General features: G+C 39.7%; 1 protein-coding gene across 2 annotated transcripts; it reads right to left on the bottom strand.

The window, feature by feature from the left end:
- Positions 1-3,274: 3,274 nt before the first annotated feature.
- LOC132112622 (beta-1,4 N-acetylgalactosaminyltransferase 1-like) lies at positions 3,275-21,406 on the bottom strand. Of its 2 annotated transcripts, XM_059520220.1 has the most exons (10): positions 21,291-21,406; positions 15,256-15,387; positions 6,493-6,596; positions 6,306-6,364; positions 5,739-5,919; positions 4,977-5,063; positions 4,632-4,813; positions 4,387-4,530; positions 4,073-4,298; positions 3,275-3,954 (listed from the first exon to the last, which is right to left on the bottom strand). In XM_059520220.1, exons 2-10 carry the CDS (start codon positions 15,372-15,374, stop codon positions 3,773-3,775), a joined length of 1,284 nt encoding a protein of 427 aa, XP_059376203.1. In that variant the 5' UTR covers positions 15,375-15,387; positions 21,291-21,406; the 3' UTR covers positions 3,275-3,772. The 2 variants fall into 2 exon arrangements, with proteins under 2 accessions (XP_059376203.1, XP_059376281.1); XM_059520298.1 differs by lacking the exons at positions 15,256-15,387; positions 21,291-21,406 and adding an exon at positions 6,925-7,495.
- Positions 21,407-22,298: the final 892 nt, after the last annotated feature.

Below are 22,298 nucleotides of genomic sequence, written 5' to 3'. Positions count from 1 at the left end.
CTGTAATAAGAATGGGATATTAATAGGCCAGATCAAACAAGTGTGTTTTTAAAAGTGACCTAAAAATGGATCGAGAAAGTGCCACTCTAATCCAAAAGCGGCAGATTGTTCCATAATTGAGGCCCAACAACAGAAAAAGCTTGATCTTCTCTACATTTTAGTCTGGACCAAGGAACTAAAAGGAGATTCTGGTCACTGGATCTTAGACTAGTGGGAGTATAACAATGAGAGATAACTAGGGACTTGGTTATATAAAGATTCATACATCAGTAAGAGAACTTTAAAATCAATTCTAAATTGAACATGCAGTCAATTGAGGGCCCTCAGTATGGGGGTGATGTGGTCACATTTGTGACTATTTTGTGACACATTTGTGAAATCTAGCAGCAGCATTTCGGACCAATTGTAGGGGAGTAGTTTTTGACTTTGAAATACTGCAATATAGTGATTTGCAATACACTAATCTTGAAGTAATAAAAGTGTGGACAGCCGTCTCTAAAGTTGTAGCATTTAAAAAGTGTACTTTAGACAGCAAGGGGAGTTGGTAAAACTGCAACCAATTAAAGAAGAGATATGTTTGTCCAATTTTAATGACTCATCAAGAAGGACACCCAGATCTCCCACATGAGAAGATCTGAAGGCCGATAAGCTGCCCAGATCTAGGCTGGTAGCCTGAGAATGATCAGAAGGACTGAAAACAATCACCTCACCATATTCATTTAAGGTTAAAACATTTTGAGCTAGCCAGAGTTTGAACACGTCTAATGACCTTAAAAGGGAAAGTTGTGACTTTTGGGGTTCAGTGCCTTGCTCAAGGGCACATCAGCTATGGGTATCGAGGGAGGGGAGAGCACTGTTCATCCACTGCCCACACCCACAACTCCTGCCGGGATTGAGACTCAAACCTACAACTTTCGGATTACAAATCCGACTCTCTAACCATTAGCCCACAGCTGCCCCTGTAGTACATAGTAAGGTACTAAGTCTTAATAGGAGATTAAGATTTATCTTAACAGGAGACACCCCATGCCTTCTTAGAATGGAAGGAAGGCATGTACAGGGAAAAAAGGAGGGTGCCAATATCGAGCCTTGAGGGAGGCCACAGGTGATAGAAGCAACAGAGGAAGAGAAGTCACCTAGTTTGACAAAATAATTTCTGTCAGATAAAAATTACTCAAACCACTTAAGGACCGTACCTTTTAGGTCCACGTTTGACTCTAATCTACAGTAGGCATCAAAATAAAGTGGTCCACAGTGTCAAATGCTGCTGATAAATCTTAGAGATCCAGGACCACAGAATAACCAGAGTTGGTAGCTAAAAGTATAATGTATAACTCTCTGACAAGGGCTGTTTCAGTACTATGAGCAGATTTAAAACCAAATTGAAAAATGTCAATTAAGATTTAGAAAGACCTGCCGTTGGTTAAACAAAATTTTTTTCCAAAGCCTTTGAAATAAATGGTAAAACAGAAATGGGACTGATGTTATTTTAGAATAGAAGGATCTAGTGAAGGCTTCATGAGGAGCAGAGTGACAGTAGCCACTTTAAGAGTAGCAGAAGCCAGTTAAAGGGAGCTTTTAGACACCAAACCTGGCATGACAGAGTCAACAATTAATTAAAAAAATGTAGGATGTATAATGTCATAATGTAAGGCTCCAGCCTCTAGTTGCTGCTCATGTAATGACTCTCCCAACCATTAGTCGGCGCTGTCACTCATGAGGTGTAATGACCATCCTATCCACTAGGTGGCCCAGCCGTTGTAGAACTCTCTGGGTCACCACTAATTAGGGATTGATTTCTACCACCTGCTGGTCATTATCTAATTGGTGTTCTGTCTATTTAAGTGTGCCTCTTCCTTAGACTTGTGTTCAGTCTTGAGCTAACCTATCATGTGTAATCCTTAAGTCAAGTTTGTAGAGCTTCTGGTTTTGTAACTGTTCATCTTTTGTTTTGTATTTTCACTGAGGAAGCCCGGCTTCTTTTATGTTGTACTTTTGGGAACTTGGAACCTTCAGTAAAACCCTTTTGTTTGACTGACAAAGCCGCCTTGTTATTCTTCTGCTCTTGGACCCAATGGATATCTATCATCCACCATAGCTCAGCGGTAAAGAGGTAGTTCAGTTGACTAGAAGACCTGAGTTCAATTCCAGCCTCAGACACCCATTACACATAAGGACAAAAAGATGGTTTAATATTAGCAAATGTCTTTGAGTAATTGTGAGGAAATAGGTTCAAAAACATCCCAAGAAAAAGTATGAGGACAAAAAGGATGGGGTTCAATATGAAGAGATCAGACTTTGGCCCAATCCTAATTCTATTTTATACCCCTTCCCCTATCCCTCCACCTACCCTTTCCCCTTGTCCCTTGAAAGAGTGTCAAGGGTTAGGGGTGAAAATGTATCCCTAAGAATTGGGACACCACTACTATACTGTCATACGTTATCATACGTCATCTAGCTTCCACAATACACACATATACTGGTGTGCATTAAGTCTTTAATTACCGTTCTATATTAATGCTCTGCTTACTGACACAAACATACACACACACACACACAACATGACACACATATATCGGAGATTGCGCAGCTCAAACATTCGGGAGAAAAGAAACTAGTCAATGCTGACCCAAAACTTTTATTAATAACAGTTTTTACTGCATTGCTACATTATTTTTTCCAGGAACAAGAGTATAAAATCATTGTTTTTTTAAGTAAACACTCTAAAAAGAGAAACGCACAGATGCGCATACACTCAACTATTATCTCTCTCTCTCGAATTGGCAATATTTGAAAAAAAGTGCTGGGGGGACTAGCCCCCCTCAATGTCTACCGTAGTTATCGCCCTGATCAGACATGAAAATATGTTGTTGCACTATCATGCAGTCTATAATGATATGACGTTAGCAAATATAAGAGTTTTTTGCAAACATTTCTTTGAGTAAATATGAACTTACGATTATAACAAATTATAAATTTTCGTTAAAATCTTTATTAATGCCAAAATGCTTTCATTTACGTCCTTTTGTTTGCCTTGGCCAGCCATGTTGCCCCTGAAGCTGGTTTGCACTGAGATAATTCATACCCGAAAAATCTTAATTTGAAGGGACTGTCTGGCCCGTCCCCTACCCATACCCCTCCAACCAAAAGAAACCCCTACCCCTTCATGTGAACGCATGAAACTGAGGGGAAGGGGAAGGGGAAAGGGGTAGAATTGGGGGTAGAAAGGACTAAGGGGTAGAACTGAGATTGGGCCTTTGGGTCTCAAATTAGAGATTTTATCAATTAAGTGTCTCAAGCATCCACATAGAGCATCAGAGGCTACAGGCACTGTGTTAACAAAAGGAGTAACAACAGAATTAATAACTGAAAACAGAACTTTAGGAGTAGAATGTTTTAAAAAATAAAATAAAATCATAAAAATAAGTAGCCTTAGCAGACTTAGCAGCAGACTGAAAAGCTGATAAACTGTCTATAAACAAATGAAATGAAATAGATAATTTATCCTTTTTCCATTTGTGCTTGGCCTTTCTACAAGCTTGTCATAAGAGTTGAATATCAGAATTTTACTACTGAAACAACTAACAGTGTAAGTTATGCTTATGCATTTGTTAGAAGCACTTACTAGAAAAACATTCTTATGCCAACTTAGGTCATGCAGCTCACTTTATGTCCTCTGCCGTTTGCATTATCCATTAGGTGACATAACTGCCAGATGTTTTGTGATTAATCGATAATCAGATTTGATTGATTGTTCACTAATTATAACTAATCAGTACTTGATGTAGTTAAGATAGTTCTTAAAGAAATGGTGAGCCAGTTTTTGCTCTTTTTCAAGTGGTCCTTGATTCCTATAAATGTCATATTCATCCTGTGCTCGATGTGTCTGGTGACCAACAGAAAGGCCTTTGCAAGAAGCAACCATCAGCTTGCCAACTCCATCAATGAAGAACTCTGAAGTCAGTGGTGATCATTCAAAGATGAGACACGGAAACAAAGAATGGATGGACATGGTAAGACATTAGAAGAATAAAATGTGCTTGGAATCAATCAATGAAGATGTTACACTTACCGGTGTGAGCGACTCTTTTGAGGAACGGATCAAAGCCAACCCTTCGTACAGCATCAGTCCTAGCCAAGAAATAATTAACAACACCATCCACTAGAAAGCAGCCATCATAACCTGGAAGTGGTTGATGAAACTCTCTAATACGTCTTAGGCAGCCGCCGTCATTCTCATCTCCCTCGTCATACTGCAGAACAAAGTAGAACTGGTCCCCCGAAACCTCACCACCAAGCTAATCAACGAAAACAAGCTTTTACAACAAGTATATATTGCTAAAAGACTTTTCTCTAGTTCGTAAAAGAATATCCATTTATACTTACAACATCTAGATCTGGAAGTGCTTCCATAATCTCCACAAATCTCTCGATCCGTGTCTCACTCAAGAACTCAAAGTCGTCATCAACCCACAGGAAGTATTTAGTTGTGAGTTGAGATACAGCCAGATTTCTGCCTGCAAACCAACCCTGAGAAGATACCATAATCATCAGCAGTGATAAATTACCAGGTCATCAACACTTGGTCAACACTAATTTTCACCTATTGAATATGTGTAAGCGATGTTTACCTGTGCAGGAGGCATGATGTAATGCTCAATGTTGTTTCCAGACACATTTTCAGGTTTCAGGCTGTCATCCGCAACAATGATCTTGATCTTTGGGTAAAATTTCCTGATACTCTGGATAAGGACACTCAGCTCCTTATACCTCAGAAAGGTCTTGGTTATTATGGTCACTTGTGAGTTGATATCTGAGAGACAAAAGAGTTCCTTGGTTTAACTGTTCACAAATTTGAACTATGTTTTACTCAGGACAATTTCACTTGTTAAACTTACATATCACATTACATTTATGTAAGCATATCCAGTCACAATATTTTTTTTTTTTTTTTTTTTTTTTTGTGGTGGTCTCACCTTTTCCTGGGTCATACAAAACAGGAACTGACGGTCTCCTGATCATGATTGGAAATATGGCCTTGTGATCCTCAAAAGTGAAATAAACTAAGGAAAGAAGATAAAACTAATATTTACAGCTATCTAAATGGGCCTTTATTAAAAAGAAATTCAAATTCAAAGCAGACATTATGCTATGTTATCACTCCTCTCATCTGGGATTATTAGCCCACACACTGCATTAGTGGTGGGGATTTTTCAGTTACTTTTCTTCACAAATGTATCCCAGTAGATGGCAACAAAAGTATCTACCGTATCTTTATGAGTGAATCAACTAATCATTCACTCAACAGATTCGATCAAAACACAGATTCAGTCAAGAATGAATCATCACCACTAATTAACTTGCTCAGAGAGAGGAGTTATGGTTTAATCTGCTGTGGCTTTGTCAGAGGATAAAGAATAGACAGAATAATGCATTGGACAGCAATATTGTGTGTAAAAGAGAAGTAACAATATTACGTTTTTGTTTACTGAATGGTTATAAAAGCAAAATCACACCAACAATCCTGTGTTGGTCTCTTGCTAGCGTGATATTGCTAGTTGTACAAGGTATATAACTGAATGTTTAACTTAATTTTTTCTAAAACATTGAGGCACTTAACTGGCTAGCATGTATCTTCTAACTTGAGTGTTAATCCTGCCTCTTCACTGTGTATTTGAGCAACACATTTTAGTACATATTGTAGGCCTAAGTGTCTTTCCAATACAGATAGCCTTTACCCAGGTCTGATGTTCTGATGTGGTAGATGGTGCTGGTGTAGGTCACTCTGGACAGCAGATCATTGAGGTGTGTGAGGTTGCTGGATGAGATGGTCAGTTCACTCTGACCCTGTCCCTCCACCTGATCTCCATCCAGAAGATCCTCCACTGAGAGCACTCCACTCTTCACACTCAAAAACACCTGCTGACATGACTGTGATTAATGTAAATGAAGTACTTTAAATTCACATCTAGAACAGAATTTTATGGTGAAAACAGCATTTTAAAGTGCATCTATTGTGAATGAGTAACTCATACACTGCAAAAAAGAATTAGCTTAGAAACTATTTTCACTCAGAAATAGCTAATTTCATTAATTATTACATAATTTCTGTAATACTGAATTAAACATGAATTTTTGAATTTGAAAGAGTGAAATAATATTTTATTGTAAATACGGTCTATTTTATTTACAAGTTAAATACATTTTAAAAACACATTTCTTCTTACTATGTATTAGGGCTTTAACCTACAATTGTACTTAAATTAAAAAAAAAAATTATGCACAAATGGCATTGTTTGCTTAACCTTGTACACCTCCCTCTTGTTTGTTGTTAAACCTCTCCCTTGTGTTTGAAGAGCAAGACCTGAAATGATGATATAAAAACACAATTCACTGTTTCAAATTCACTGATCAGAGGAAAATATACTTTTGTAACATTTTTAATATTCTAAGCAACATATAAGCTGAGGTTTCGCTGTAATGTAAGTTAACCTGGTATCAAACTTGTCTTCAGAGGAGCTACCCTGAAACCTGTGATTGGATATTGGAGAGGAGAGTTGGCTGGGGCAATAATAATATCTGCGTTTGTCTTCCTCCTGTAAAAATGACATGAAAAATACCACAATGTTGGAAAAACTGTATAAATAGCTCCAAGAATGTCTAATAAAAGAATGATCATTGGAAATTTCAACAGTACCCTTGCTAAGAGAAAATATAATGGAGCAAGTCAATCCTCAATGAGAGGTGTAACAACAAAGATACACAGATAAAGGTCAAAATGCTCTAAAAATATGACGACTGTCAAAAAAAGAAAAGAAAAAAAAAGCAAATGTGCATTTAAAGTTACATTCATGACAAATAATAAAATGACGTGGGGTTGTGTTAATAGGACTGTGAGCAAGATGAAGAAAAATCCAGTTCAACCTGAGTTGATATTGCTTGTATTCATTCACTCTGCGTTTTAGTATGTTATCCATTTCATATGGAACAACTTTCCTCGTGAGTTTAGCTCCTTTACAAGAAACATTTGGCCCAATGAGTTCTGTCAAACTTGACAAACATGTAAAGATCACAGGTTAGGCAGAGCATCTAAACTGGATCCTCTTAAGATTAATTAGGAAAATTTAAATAATACTTACCTTGAGATGTTATATTGTTCAGGACTTAAGCTGTTTAACAGAACAAAGTAAGCAGATGTAATCACATTGCTTGGTAAATAGTCAAAGAAAGGAAGGTTAAGGTACAGAATCATTGTAAATATATAATGTAACACAAATAGAAGAAACTGAAAAGTTAATACAAATGGGTGTTTCTTCAAACTGACATTTTACGAGGCACTTCAGATCAATGCTGCACTGTTTTTGCATAAATCAAGTCTGTTTAGCTTTAATCATGCTGCGCAATTGAGTGCATGCATGACAGCTTGCAGTTCATTCTGCATTCATAGCTCTTAGCAATAAACAAATCACTGTTATAAATGATGGCTATCTTTTAGTGGGCTGACAGGTTTTGCCCCCCATAATATATATATATATATATATATATATATATATATATATATATATATATATATATAGATAGATAGATAGATAGATAGATAGATAGATAGATAGATTAATAATTTTTAAAAATTCTATATGACCACACTGGTGTGATTAGATCGTTCAGTGCAACATATTCTGCATTCAAGCTTTGGCTGGCGTTGAGCTAGAGACATATGTTTTTACAGTGCTGTGCACTGTAACCAATCACACACGATTCTGCTGAGCTTATCAATGCAGTGGTCAATCAGAGCAAAAGGGTCCCCAATACAGGGCCCGGCTGCAGACTTGCACTTGCATTCTCATGCCTTGTCCAAATACCCACACTTGCGGGGTGCTTCTCAATATCCCTCTTCGTTTCCTCACTCCTCTGTCCTTCATCCTACGACCCGGAAACTGATAAAGTCAGCCATCTTGTAAGACATCTATGAAGGTAATTTAATGCCAAATAGATTTGCATACGCAGGGTAAGAGTTAGGGAAGTGTACATAAAACTGTAAGCTGTAAACTGTAAGAAAAGCTTTGTAAAGGTGTTAACCACGTTTTAAGCATAAGAAAAAAATTTTTCCAGCAGTTTACTGATACTCATAAGTGTAATTAATGTATTGTGAAACTGCAGCTTCATGCTAAAGCAAAATAAATATGATCTGCATTCTTCCATTTTTCTGTGCTAACACTTTTGGCACATTGTTTTCGCTAAAATACGGTCAAAAGTACTGCAAGCCTTTGAACAGTGATTTGCAAGCGAAAACAACAGTTTAAAGAACTGCAAAACGGATCGACTGCCTAGAACCAATCTTTATGTGTAAAAAAACAAACTGTTGCAAATGTCTTAATTACGTGTTGTGCATGTGGGGCAAAAAGTTCCCAAAATAAACAATATGTACAGCTCCGTCTTTCTTTTCTCTGCACTTACAATTTTGACATGATTCTCTCTGAGTTTCGCGTGGCATGGAGGTGATCAGTTTGTGGCACTGCTGAGGTGGTATGGAAGCCCAGGTTTCTTTGACAGTGGCCTTCAGCTCATCTGCATTGTTTGGTCTCTTGTTTCTCATTGTCCTCTTGACAATAACCCATAGATTCTCTCTGGGGTTCAGGTCTGGTGAGTTTGCTTGCCAGTCAAGCACACCAACACCATGGTCAATTAACTTTTAACCTGCCCACACTGCTTTTGGCCACCTCCACCCTTCCTCCAGACTCTAGGACCTTGGTTGCAAATGAAATACAAAACTTGCTCTCATGTGAAAAGAGGACTTTGGACCACTGGGCAACAGTCCAATTCTTCTACTCCTTAGCCCAGGTAAGACGCCTCAGAAGTGGCTTAACAAGAGGAATACGACAACTGTATCCAAATTCCTCTACACGTCTGTGTGGTGGCTCTTGATGCCTTGACCCCAGCCTCAGTCCATTCCTTGTAAAGTTCACTCAAATTCTTGAATTGATTTTGCTTTACAATCCTCATAAGGCTGTGGTTCTCTTGGTAGGTTGTGCATCTTTTTTTTCTCCACACTTTTTCCTTCCACTCAACTCTCTGTTAACATGCTTGGATACAGCACTCTGCGAACAGCCAGCTTCTTTGACATTGAATGTTTGTGGCTTACACTCCTTGTAAAGGGTGTCAATGATTGTCTTTTTGACATCTGTCAGATCAGCAGTCTTCCCCATGATTGTGTAGCCTAGTGAACTAAACTGAGAGACCATTTTGAAAGCTCAGGAAACCTTTGCAGGTGTTTTGAGTTGATTAGCTGATTGGCATGTCACCATATTCTAATTTGTTGAGATTGTGAATTGGTGGGTTTTTGTTAAATGTGAGCCAAATTATCACAATTAAAAGAACCAAAGACTTAAATTACTTCAGTCTGTGTTCATTGAATTTATGTAATACCCGAGTTTCACAATCGTAGTTGAATTACCAAAACAAAATGAACTTTTTCATGACATCCTAATTCACTGAGAAGCACCTGTATATATATATATGCTGCTCAAAAAATAAAGGGAACACTTAAACAACACAATGTAACTCCAAAGTAAGACTATTTCATTCATTCTGATCTAGGATGTGTTGCTTAAGTGTTCCCTTTATTTATTTTTTATTTTTTTATATATATACTGTGTTTGTTATTGTAATAGAAATTGTGCAATTAATTAGTCCACAACTATTAATCAATTCACTTATATGACAAAAAATACTTCCTGTGGTGTTCCTCTTTTTTTTTTTTAAGATACTTTGGAAAAAGCTGGTGCTAAATGAATAAATGTAAATATTTTGTTATGTAATTTTAGGTAAATCCCTCTTTTTTTCAATGAACATGCTACACAGAATCTCACAACAGCTGTGTTAATAACAGGAGACCCATTTAGTCAGAGCAGCACTGCAGTCTTTCCTGATGGTGAGGAGCTTCTTGCTGATGAACCTGTCCACATGAGTCCACTTTACTATGAGTGCCTCTGTTCTGTTCAGCATTATACAGAAAAGCAATTAAAAGTGCACTATTTTTTTGCTGTATCTGTTTGCTGTAACCATTTTCACAAGACGGTCAGCGGTAATCAGCATCATAAATCATCACAATTTTAATATATTTTCATTTAAAAAATGATGTCACATTTGTATCAAATTACAAGGCGGACATCTGTCGAGCTGCGGGCTGGGCGACACCTAATACCTTCACAAGGTTTGACAACCTTTGTGTAGAGCCAGTTTCTTCCCATGTGTTGGGTAACAGGTAATTGGTGGGAAGGGCTGGCTGGGTGTCACGCTTGCTGCACCATTCCCCCTAACACGGGGATGCGAACGCCTTTCTTCTCCCAGTAGAGTTCCCTCGGTTGGCATACACCGGTCAAGCACCAGCACTCTTGGCGGTCAGACTTGGCGGAGCAGTCTGTCGCCAGGCCCAGCACTGGTGTTAGCATGCCCGGAGTTCCGGTCAGCCCCTGTTCTGGGCTAGGTGTCCATATGGCTTGAATCCCTATGGGTAATCCCATATGTGTATCCTTCCACCTGCTCTGTCATTCTCTTCTGGGAGCTGTTCCATCCCTACTCTAAGTCAGGACCTGCCTCTGAGACCCATTCCATATGTAGTACTGCCCCCTGGGTCAGTCCATATCCGTTTCTCCACGTCACCTCCCTACAGGTAGGATGTGGTCTCTGTAGCCAACTTTTCCTAAGGCTTCCCCATCGTTTCCAAGCTGGCAATGGAACAAACAGGGAAGATTTGAAGCAATCTTTCTCCAAAGGTTGAAATCCCTTCCACTAACTTTGTGTGGGCGGAACAGCAGCGTAGCCTTCTCCAGATAGGGATTCGACAGATATGGAACGTCTCGGTTACATACGTAACCCTCATTCCCTGATGAAGGGAACGAAGACGTTATGTCCCCATGCCACAAACTTGAACCATTCACTGTTGCCGGGACACGTTCTCGGCTCCTCAGCGTGAAACCTAATGAGTGGATGCACCTGTCGCCTATTTATACCCGTAGGCATGGGGAGTGACTCAGGTACGTTAAATCCACTAGCCAATTTTCATTGGCTTTTTCTCTTAAACTCAGAGATGATTGGCCTCCCAAGTGAGACTCCATATGTCGTTCAACATAACATCTCCATTCCCTCCATCAGGGAACGAGGGTTACATACGTAACCGAGACGTTTTACATGCATTTGTTTTAGATTTTCAGGGGTTTTATTATTATTATTATTAAAAATATTAATAGCAAGAAAAATAAACTGGAATTGATTCTTAATAAAAGACTTCCTCCAGAACCAGCCCTTTTAGAACTGTGACTAGAGGCTTTACAGAGGGTTCTGCCATTACCGGAGAGTGCAAGTGGTGATTTTAACTGACTTCGTAATTTAGTTTATTTTTTCTTGTCTTCACCACCTGACTACTGTTATAAAATGTTAAGAGATTCTAACAAAATGTAATCAATAAATAGAACAAAATAAAAAAAGACAGCAAGTGATGTCACTAGCTGAAGCGCAAGTGTCTGAGAGGGCAGGCTGAGAATGCAAGTGCAAGTGTGTAGCCAGACCCTTTTCAATCAGAGACGTTTAGATTGAATTCTCACATCAGAAACAACAAAGTGCAGATGTACCTGCGATGTAAGTAAGATATTCATTAAACAGTGCAAACAGCTTCAGTGATTAGAGTGGGAGTTTTTGAGAGTGCTTGGTAGTGTAATGGTAGAGTTTGAACTCCGGCTAGACTGAAGTCAATGATAATATCTCGCATATCTTCTGTGGTTTTGTCCTCGCTTCCTGCACTCTCTCAGTTTTCTGCTCTGGACACGTACAGCGCTACGGACACTCTTTGCTCCACTTTAACATCTTGCTTGGACAACTTTTGCCCACTGTTGTCTAGACCAGCACGCACCGCCCCATCTGCCCCCTGGCTGTCCGAGGTTCTCCGTGAACATAGCTCTAAACTCAGGGCTGCAGAGAGGAAATGGCAGAAATCAAGAAACTCTACTGAGCTCAGTGTGTATCAGTCTCTCCTCTCTTCCTTCTCTGCAAATGTCTTCACAGCTAAAACATCCTACTACCACAACAAAATTAACAGCTGTTGTGATGCTCGGACACTCTTCAAGACTTTCTCTTCTCTTCTTAATCCGCCGCCACCACCTCCTCCATCGACTCTTACAGCGGACGACTTTGCAGTTTTCTTCACAAATAAGACCAGATCCATCAGTGACCAATTCTCCACACCGCAGACTGAGGACAACTTCACAATGAACGACGCACACTCTTTCTCCTCCTTCTCCCCACTCTCAGAGATGGACGTCTCCAAACTTCTCCTGTCAAATAATCCTACTACTTGTCCACTTGATCCGATCCCCACTCACCTCCTTCAAGCGATCTCTTCTTCAGTCATACCTTCGCTTACTCACATTATCAACTCCTCTCTTCACTCTGGAACATTTCCCTCAGCATTCAAGCAGGCTCGGGTAAGCCCACTGCTCAAGAAACCATCTCTAAATCCAGCGCTTCTTGAAAACTACAGACCGGTATCCCTTCTTCCATTCATTGCAAAGACACTTGAGCGAGCTGTGTTCAACCAGCTTTCTATGTTCCTTGTACAGAACAACCTCCTGGACAGCAACCAATCTGGCTTCAAAAGTGGCCACTCAACTGAGACTGCTCTGCTCTCGGTTACTGAAGCCCTGTGACTAGCAAGAGCAGCTTCAAAATCCTCTGTACTCATCTTACTGGACCTGTCTGCTGCTTTTGACATTGTTAATCACCAGATTCTCCTGTCCACCCTCAGAATGATGGGCATCTCTGGAACTGCACTCCTGTGGGTTAAGTCCTACCTCTCTGACAGATCCTTCAGTGTGTCTTGGAGGGGTGGTGTTTCAAAGTCACACTACCTTGCTACTGGGGTTCCTCAAGGCTCAGTACTTGGACCACTTCTCTTCTCCATCTACATGACATCATTAGGATCTGTCATTCAGAAGCATGGCTTTTCTTATCACTGCTACGCTGATGACACCCAACTCTACTTCTCATTCCAACCAGATGACCCGATGGTAGCAGCTCGCATTTCAGCCTGTCTGCGTGACATATCTAGCTGGATGAATGACCATCACCTTCAGCTTAACCTTACAAAGACAGAACTCCTGGTGATTCCAGCTAACCCATTGCTTCATCACAACTTCTCTATACAGCTGGGCTCATCAACCATTACTCCTTCGAGGACAGCCAGAAATCTAGGAGTGGTGATGGATCATCAGTTAAGCTTCACAGACCACATTGCTACAACTACCCGGTCCTGCAGGTTTGCCTTATACAACATTAGAAAGATTAGACCCTTCCTGTCAGAGCAAGCAACCCAACTTCTTGTCCAAGCTCTTGTTCTCTCCAGACTGGACTATTGTAATGCTCTCCTGGCGGGCCTTCCTGGATGTACTGTCAAGCCTCTGCAATTGATCCAGAATGCAGCAGCGAGGGTTGTCTTCAATGAGCCAAAAAAAGCTCACGTTACTCCTCTCCTCATCAGGTTACACTGGCTACCAGTAGCTGCTCGCATCAAATTCAAGGTACTGATGCTAGCCTACAAGATGACCACTGGCAAGGCACCAACTTACCTAAACTCATTGGTTGAATCTTATGTTCCCTCCAGAAGTTTGCGCTCTGCAAGTGAACGACGCCTTGTGGTACCATCCCAAAGAAGTTCAAAATCACTCTCACGGACCGTTTCCTGTACTGTGCCCAGCTGGTGGAATGACCTCCCAATCTCAATTCGTACAGCTGAGTCTCTACTCATTTTCAAGAAACATCTAAAGACTCATCTTTTTCGCCTGCACTTAACAAACTAACACTAGCACTTTTCCTTTTCTTGTCTTCATTTATTAAAAAAAAAAAAAAAAAAACCTGGCTATGCGTTCTATACTAGACTAACTGAGACTTGTCATGGCACTTGTATACTGTTGTTGTTCTCTTGTTGACCTGGCTGCTTCTATTGTTCTCATTTGTAAGTCGCTTTGGATAAAAGTGTCTGCTAAATGATTAAATGTAAATGTAAATGTAATGCTTTTTGATAATGAAAATATTCTTTGCTCTCTTCCCATACAATGAAAATACACATGGCATGACACCCATGTGTGGTACTTAAGTAAAAAGATGGGCATTATGCGTAGTTAACAGATTACACTAACACGCTACTTTGCCCATCTGATTAAAAATTATGAAAAAAGCATTAGAAATATTTAAGATTCTGCACCAGAAAAAAAGAAAAGAAAGGTAGCTGACTTAATGGCAAAAAAGGTTCCCAACCCCTGATTTAGATTAACCATTTGTGTTCAATGCATTTATGTTCCTAGGACTGTTGTTTCGAAGTTTATTCTTTTTCTGTTGTAGCTCAGTTCTTGTTAGTTTTTTTCCTTGGTTTCTCATTTGTTTCTATAATTACTTATTTAGACCACCTGTGTGTACTGTGTATATTTCCATGTTCTTACCTGTGTATTTATAGCCCTCTTTTTTTCAGTTTAGCTCATCAGATGTTGTCTTTGCGTGTGTGAAGCCGTTGTGTTTGTGGTGCTTTCATATCAACTCTTTTTAATCAAAGACGTACAGTACTTTTATATTGATGTCAAAGAAGGAGAAGCTTCACTATCCTGAATTAATTGCTTTTATGAGGAAACAGCTTATTTACATTTTGCTCAACAAGAACATTTTCAGTGAATGAGTGTCATCAGAATGAGTGGATAGTTGTGTTGATTATTGTGATGTTTTCATTGGTTGTTTTCAGCAAATTTTGACTAAGAGAGTTCACATAAAGCCAGGCTCACACTACTTTATAGCAGGGGTGTCCAAATTCAGTCCTGAAGGACACCACTTTGCCCTTCATAGTTTAGTTCAAACTTACCTCAACACACCTGTCTGGAGGTTTCTAGTATGCCTAGTAAGACCTTGATTAGCTGGCTTAGGTGTGTTTATTTAAGGTTGAAACTAAACTCTACTCTACTAATGAACTGATGAGTTGAAGAAGACATACAAAATGAAGACATACAAAATGCAGTGTTATACTTATATTACATGTTTGAGACCTGCTGCAAAAGTTCAGAGGCTGTAAGTGCTCCAAGTCGAAGAAACACCCTGTTACTAAAATCACCACAGTGCACAGGTGCTATAAGAATAGTGTAGACCATTTTTAGAGTTTCTAAATATCAATAAACCAATACAGACTAAGATAAATAAATATGAAGAAAAGACTATGCATACCGTGGTGCAAGTGTGCTTTTCTTGCTTTCAAACATGCCACTTTGTGTAAAGTAGATGCCCAGTGCAGCACCAAGAAAAATCAGGAAAAAAATAAGGCGGATGTACCTCATGCACCTCATTATGGGGGATGATCTGAAAGAACAGTTACACACAGCAATAAAAGTCACACTGGAACACATTTATACAGAAACTTTTTAATGAAGGCTAAACATGCAAAATTAATGTAATGCTTGTAACAACACAAACAGTAAATAATTTAAATGTTTTGGGGACTTAACCTAGTGTTAGTATTATAGTTAAATGGATTTTAAACCGCTATTTCATGTACGTACACATTTAGTTTTCTAAAAGAATAGTTTAACCACTTGAGCTGTTATTTTGATTTTTTGAGAATTAGGCATATGCAATATTGGACCCACCGGTGGGTCCCCAGAGTTGATGTGGTTAAAAAAAGATTTAATTTAGCATGTAGTAATTTTGCTACATCTTGGATGGCCTGTGGGGGAGTACATTTTCTGCAGATTTTTGTGAGAGCTTTTCCTATAAGTTATATTTTTCACATTTATTAGATAAAACAGAGAAAAACACAAAGCAATGGGTGAAGTGAGAAGGAACAGGGAAGAGTAGGCCATACAAGCTGAGATGCTAATATATGTCCGAAATGAACACAGCAGCAGAACACACACTTATTATAAATGGTCCAAAGGCCAACACACACACAAAAAAGTGCATATTTCTGCAAAAAGTGAATTTTGACATCATTACTTGCATCACCCATCACATAACTGTGCTGTATTTGTTACTGCAACATATTTGAGTGCCACTCATGAGCTTATATCGCGAATGGTATCAGTCCTTTTTTTAACCGTTCTGATGTTCTAGCTTACTGGTCTGCGCTTTGCTTCTTATTTCTGTACTTTTCTCAGATTTTTCTAAGATTTTTTACTTCAGCAGATCAGCACAGTGCTCAAACAACAGATTTTTGGCACAAACGCTAAAACTAAAAACTTTGGGACTGGAATAATTCTACAAAAAGAAGATTTTGCCTCCCACTGCTAGCAGCTTACATTCCTGAGATGGGGACGGGATAACTTGTTTCATGAACTGCTGCAAACTTTTACAAAGGATTGTGATTCTTGAAACAAAGTTACTTGCTGGACTTCCAAAACAGATGGAACACTCAGCAGACTGTAGTCATGGACCACCTCAGCATACAGCCGGTGAGTTCCACGAATCTTCTGAATCTCAACAGTTTATACCAAGTGTAGAGGAACAAGCTGAAACTGATCGCCACACAAATCGATGGCACAAACGGGGAGCGAGACCCAAAGGAACACGAGATATCAGATTGTCACGAGTTTCTCATATTGCTGCCATAGCTTCCTCTACCCCAGATTCGACTATGACAAGGCTTGTAAATACCGGTATTCTAACTCCTCCTGTACATCTTGAGAACAGATTTGAAGCATTAATGAATGTGGGTGAGGTATCCCCAAATGTGTTTAAACATGGATCTGATCAGCCAGCAGCTAAAATCGCTACTAACAGGCGCTCAAGGTTGAGCAGACAGCGGCATTCAGCTCAGAGCGCAACCAAGCCCAGGACTCTGATAGTGGGTGACTCTGTTATCAGAAACATTAGTAGCAGGACTACAACAACATGCTGCCTTCCTCAAACAACGGTCTCTGATGTGAACAAGGAACTTCAGAACATTCTGATGAAGCACAAGACTGCCAATCGAATCATCATCCATGTGGGAAAGAATGATATTCGGAAAGAGCAGTCAGAACTCAGTTGTTCATCAGTGGACCACTCCCAGCAAGGGGAACAAATATGCTTTCACGGATACGTGGGCTGAACACATGGCTACAAAGATCTTGCAGTATAAAAGGAGTGAATTTCATTGACAACTTCAATCTTTTCTGGGGCCATAGACAACTGTTTAAACCGGATGGCCTCCACCCAAACAAACTTGGTGCTAGAGTGCTTAAGGACAATATCTACTACTCCATCCGTCATCCTTCAGCAGAGTGTGTCAATCCATTCAGCACACACACCCCGGGTACGAGTCATCATGTGGTTGACATATCCCCCAAGGACACTGATAACACCATGCAGTCAAAACAAGCACTGTGAACAGACACTATTCCGGCTGAGCCCTGCCCACAGAGCTCCTCACAGACAGACCGTGATATATCAAAACAGCTACAAGATTAAGCACCCAAAGACGGCTTTCTGGAAATCAGCCAGGGAAGCCAGGACAACATATTACAGCCACCAGAAACACCATAGACACAGCCCCGCTCACCGGACACATTATCCCTCTCTCCAGCTTCTCCACTTCTGTGCTTCTCACAGAAAATGGAGGAATTGGTGTATGCTGGGACTAAACTCTCTCACTCATTCACTGCTAGCCCTCAGATATCAACAAAAAAAGGCGTATCCCCCAACCCCCAAAGCCTGTGGGCCCTGCTCCTGTGAGAGCTCTCCGACCACTGCCACAACGCCAGGGCCCAAACCCTCCATCTGCTGAAAGTGAACCTAAAACAACTGATAGCAGCTCTCAGTGATATGTGTCGGGTCCCCGCTATAATAGCAGCAACATTCACAAATGATTACAGAACAAGCGCGAACCCAGTGTGCCTGTAGCTTTCTCTATTTCAGTTTTATCACGTGATAGAAAGTCTAAGGCCTTCTCAAGCCGAAGGGCAAACTCATCTAATCTGCAGCCTATTATGCATCAAACTAAGATTGATTTAAAGAAACAAAGCACTGCCATCAAGCTAGCACTTTTAAACATTCGCTCACTAAAAAATAAATAATTTCTAATCAATGACTTTATAACCACAAACACTCTGGATTTTATGTTTCTAAATGAAACATGGCAAGAAGACAGCTGCAGTGCAACAATCCTAAATGAAGCAGCCCCTCCTAACTTTACTTACATGAGTGTCTGCAGGACTGTTAGGAGAGGTGAAGGTGTAGCTGCTCTATTTAAAGATGTCTATCAATGCAAGCAAGTGTCATTTGGTCAGTACTTGTCTTTTGAATATCTAATGATTGTGCTGAAAGGTGCTCCATGCATTCTGTTTATTATTACTTACAGGCCTCCAAAATACTCTCCAGCCTTTTTTGAAGAGGTCACAGAAATGTTATCAATGATTTCCTCAAAGTTTGACTGTTTTGCTATTGCAGGGGATTTTAATATTCACATAGATAATGCAGAAAACAAAACTATAAATGAAATGATAACGGTCCTAAACACTTTTGACGTGATTCAGCATGTACGTACATGGACCAACCCACAAAGGTGGACACACTCTGGATCTAATCATCAGTAGGGGTCTAAACATTTCATCCATTGTTATTGAGGAAGTAGCACCATCTGATCACTTCTGTATTTTCTTTGATATATTGATCTCTGCTACCACTGAATCTAGATCTGTCTCTGTCAGTGTACTATTTATGGAGGCTATATGTTTAACACCAAGCATTTCAGCAGACTCTGTTGATATTCTCCTTGATTCCTTCAACTCAAAAGTTAAGAATATTATTGATGATATTGCTCCAATAATAGTAAGTAAGAAAACAAACAGACAGAAATCAGTTTGGAGAAGATCAACAGCAGTTTAGACTATGAAAAGACAATGCAGAAAAGTCGAGCGGATGTGGCGGAAATTCACTATAGCATCTATAAAGACAGCCTTCATGCTTTTAATGTGAAACTAGCCACGGCTAGACAGAATTTCTTCTCAAACCTTATGAACAGTAGCTTAAACAATACTCTTTTTGCCACTGTTGAGACACTGACAAACCCCCCAAGTCAGATTCCCAGTGAAATGCTTTCAGACAGCAAATCCACGAGTTTGCTTCCTTCTTTTCTGAGAAGATCATCAATATCAGGAAGGTGATTAGCACATCCTCAAGTAATGCAGAGGTCAGACATATTCGGCCACTATATCAAAAAGATACTATGTCTATTTTTGAAGCAATTGATAGCAAAATTCTGGAAGACATAGTGCAGCACCTAAAATCCTCAACATGCTATCTTGACACACTTCCCACATCTTTTTCAAAAGTGTGCTTAACTGCTTAGAAGATGATCTTTTAGAAGTAGTGAACACCTCACTTCTTTCTGGGACATTTCCAAACTCCCTAAAAACTGCAGTTGTTAAGCCCCTACTGAAAATGAGCAATCTTGAGAACAGCATTTTTAGCAATTTTAGACCAATATCTAATCTTCCTTTTATAGGCAAAATTAAAGAAAAGGTAGTTTTTAATCAGCTGAACAAATACTTAAACTCAAATGGATACCTGGACAATTTTCAATCTGTTTTTTTTGACCGCATCACAGCACAGAGACAGAACTCATTAAGATAATAAATGATATTCGCTTTAATCGTGTCTCTGGCAAAATAACGGTGCTGACATTGCTAGATCTCAGTGCTGCGTTTGACACTGTCGATCATAACATACTTCTACAGAGACTGGAAAACTGGGTCGGGCTTACTGGGATGGTATTCAAATGGTTCAGGTCATACTTAGAAGGGAGAGGCTATTATGTGAGTCTAGGAGAGCATAAGTCTAAGTGGACATCCATGACATGTGGAGTCCCACAAGGCTCAAGTCTTGCACCGCTCTTGTTTAGCCTGTATATGCTTCCACTAAGTCAAATAATGAGAAAGAATCAAATTGCCTATCACAACTATGCTGATGATACCCAGATTTACTGTACCTAGCCTTACCTTCAAAAGACTACAGCCCCATTGACTCCCTCTGCCAATGCAGTGATGAAATTAATAGTTGGATGTGCCAGAACTTTCTTCAGTTAAACAAGGAAGTCATTGCATTTGGAAACAAAGATGAAGTTTTCAAGGTGAATGCATGCCTTCACTCTAGGGGTCAAACAACTAAAAATCAAGTCAGGAATCTTGGTGTGATTCTGGAGACAGACCTTAGTTTCAGTAGTCATGTCAAAGCAGTTACCAAATCAGCATACTATCATTTAAAAAACATTGCTAGAATTAGATATTTTGTTTCCAGCCAAGACTTGGAGAAACTTGTTCGTGCCTTTATAACCAGCAGGGTGGACTATTGTAATGGGCTCCTCACCGGCCTTCCCAAAAAGACCATTAGACAGCTGCAGCTCATCCAGAACGCTGCTGCCAGGTTTCTGACTAGAACCGGAAAATCTGAGCATATCTACACCAGTCCCCTGGTCCTTACACTGGCTTCCAGTTACATTTAGGATTGATTTTAAAGTACTTTTACTCGTATATAAGTCACTAAATGACCTATGACCGAAATATATTGCAGATATGCTCATTGAATATAAACCTAACAGACCACTCAGATCACTAGGATCGAGTCAGTTAGAAATACCAAGGGTTCACAAAAAACAAGGGGAGTCCTCCTTTAGTTACTATGCCGCCCGCAGCTGGAATCAGCTTCCAAAAGAGATCAGATGTGCTAAAACACTAGTCACAGTTAAATCTAGACTTAAAACTCATCTGTTTAGCTGTGCATTTACTAAATGAGCACTGTGCAATGTCCGAAGTGATTGCACTATATTTTCACTGTTTATTAAAGTAAAATAATTTTCTAACTGTTTTTAAATTCATTTTAATTAAGTAATTTGTTAAATCATTTTTTTAAGTTTTAAAATTGCTTGTTTTATTTTTGTTATTATTTTTCTTCATGATTATTTAACTTTTTTTTATGTAAAGCACTTTGACTTACCATTGTGTATGAAATGTGCTTTATAAATAAACTTGCCTTGCCTAACATGCCTGGCAGCCACTGTTTTTTTGTTTATTGACCGTGGATCTAAGAGTTCACAAAATCAAAATCTAAGCATGAAAGCCAATGGTCAAAGCATTCAAAGCAGTCATTAATAAACACAGTAGCCTCAAAAGCCATAATCGTCGCTTCTCTGTATTCATTTACCATATAGATCCAGCCTCTTTTGTACAAACTTATGAATTAGCAAAACTACAACCACATATGGAAACCAGACAAAAGTGAGATGTACTTACCAGTATAAAATAACCATTTCAGAAGAGCAGTAAATTCGAGTCTTTTTAAAACCTCCCAGTCTTAGCTCCTTTGTCTTCTAACATTTTGAGATATCCTGCTTTTTCTTTTTCCAGTGGCCAGAATAGAGCTGATCACTTTACACCACACCTCCAAGCTAGACGTAGAAAGTTAATGTGTATCAGATCTCTTGAACATCAGCATAATGCATTTACGAATTGAAGCAGTGGAAAATCTGCAGAAAATAAGGGGCAAAGAACAAACAGTTATGAATAGAGCCACCTGAACCCCAGACTCTTTTTCACAAAAAAAAAAAAATATTTATCTCTAATCAGCTGTCATGCGTTGGGTGTGCAAAACAAAGTGCTCAATGGAGGAGTATAAACAAAGAGTTCTTTTAATAATCCACAGGAGAGAACAGGCACAACCAAACACAAATCCAAACAATAGCAGACAAAGGAATCAGGGGAGAACCAGGACTTATAAACAGTGAATTTAATAAAAAAGAACAGAAACAGGTGTAGAGCTAATTAATCAAAAAACATGGAAACTAACTAGGACAGGATAACAGAGACACAGAAACGAATCCAAAACAGTTCATACATGTGACAGTTGGCTCCCTCCCGGAACGGCGCATCATCGCACCCACAAACAGTCCACCAGCAGAGGCAGAGTGGGGGGTTCAGGAGGCAGGCATGGAGCAGGCAATCGGAAAGGGGCACAGTTCATAGGACCAGGGTGGAGTAGATTGAGGGAGTAGCCAGTGAGGAGCCTTGAGCAGCAGGATCCAGGTGGAGATCCAGAAGCCAGCCAGGTTTGCGGGCCATGGTCGAATCGATGGTGGGAGGAACCATGGTGGAGATAGGGCCAACAACACCTGGGGATCGACTGACAGAGAGGATGCCAGTGCAGTAGGAGCCCAGGATGGAGCAGAGCATCCGCAGAGCCAGGTTGACACAGAAGATCTGGAAGGCCAAGGCAGAGCAGTAGGCTCAGGTGTACGAGGCAGC

This window comes from Carassius carassius, chromosome 1 (genome assembly GCF_963082965.1).
Source record: "Carassius carassius chromosome 1, fCarCar2.1, whole genome shotgun sequence".
NCBI classification, from domain to species: Eukaryota; Metazoa; Chordata; class Actinopteri; order Cypriniformes; family Cyprinidae; genus Carassius; species Carassius carassius.
The sequence above is the reverse complement of the archived record's forward strand: the minus strand, read 5'-3'. Positions and strand labels throughout refer to the sequence as shown.

Coding starts and splice junctions, on each gene's coding strand:
- LOC132112622 (XM_059520220.1), bottom strand. CDS start 15,374: ATGAGGTGCATGAGGTACATCCGCCTTATTTTTTTCCTGATTTTTCTT. Junction 6,597..15,255: donor AAAAGCACACTTGCACCACG/GTATGCATAGTC, acceptor TCATTTTTACAG/GAGGAAGACAAACGCAGATA. Junction 4,531..4,631: donor ACATCATGCCTCCTGCACAG/GTAAACATCGCT, acceptor GTATCTTCTCAG/GGTTGGTTTGCAGGCAGAAA.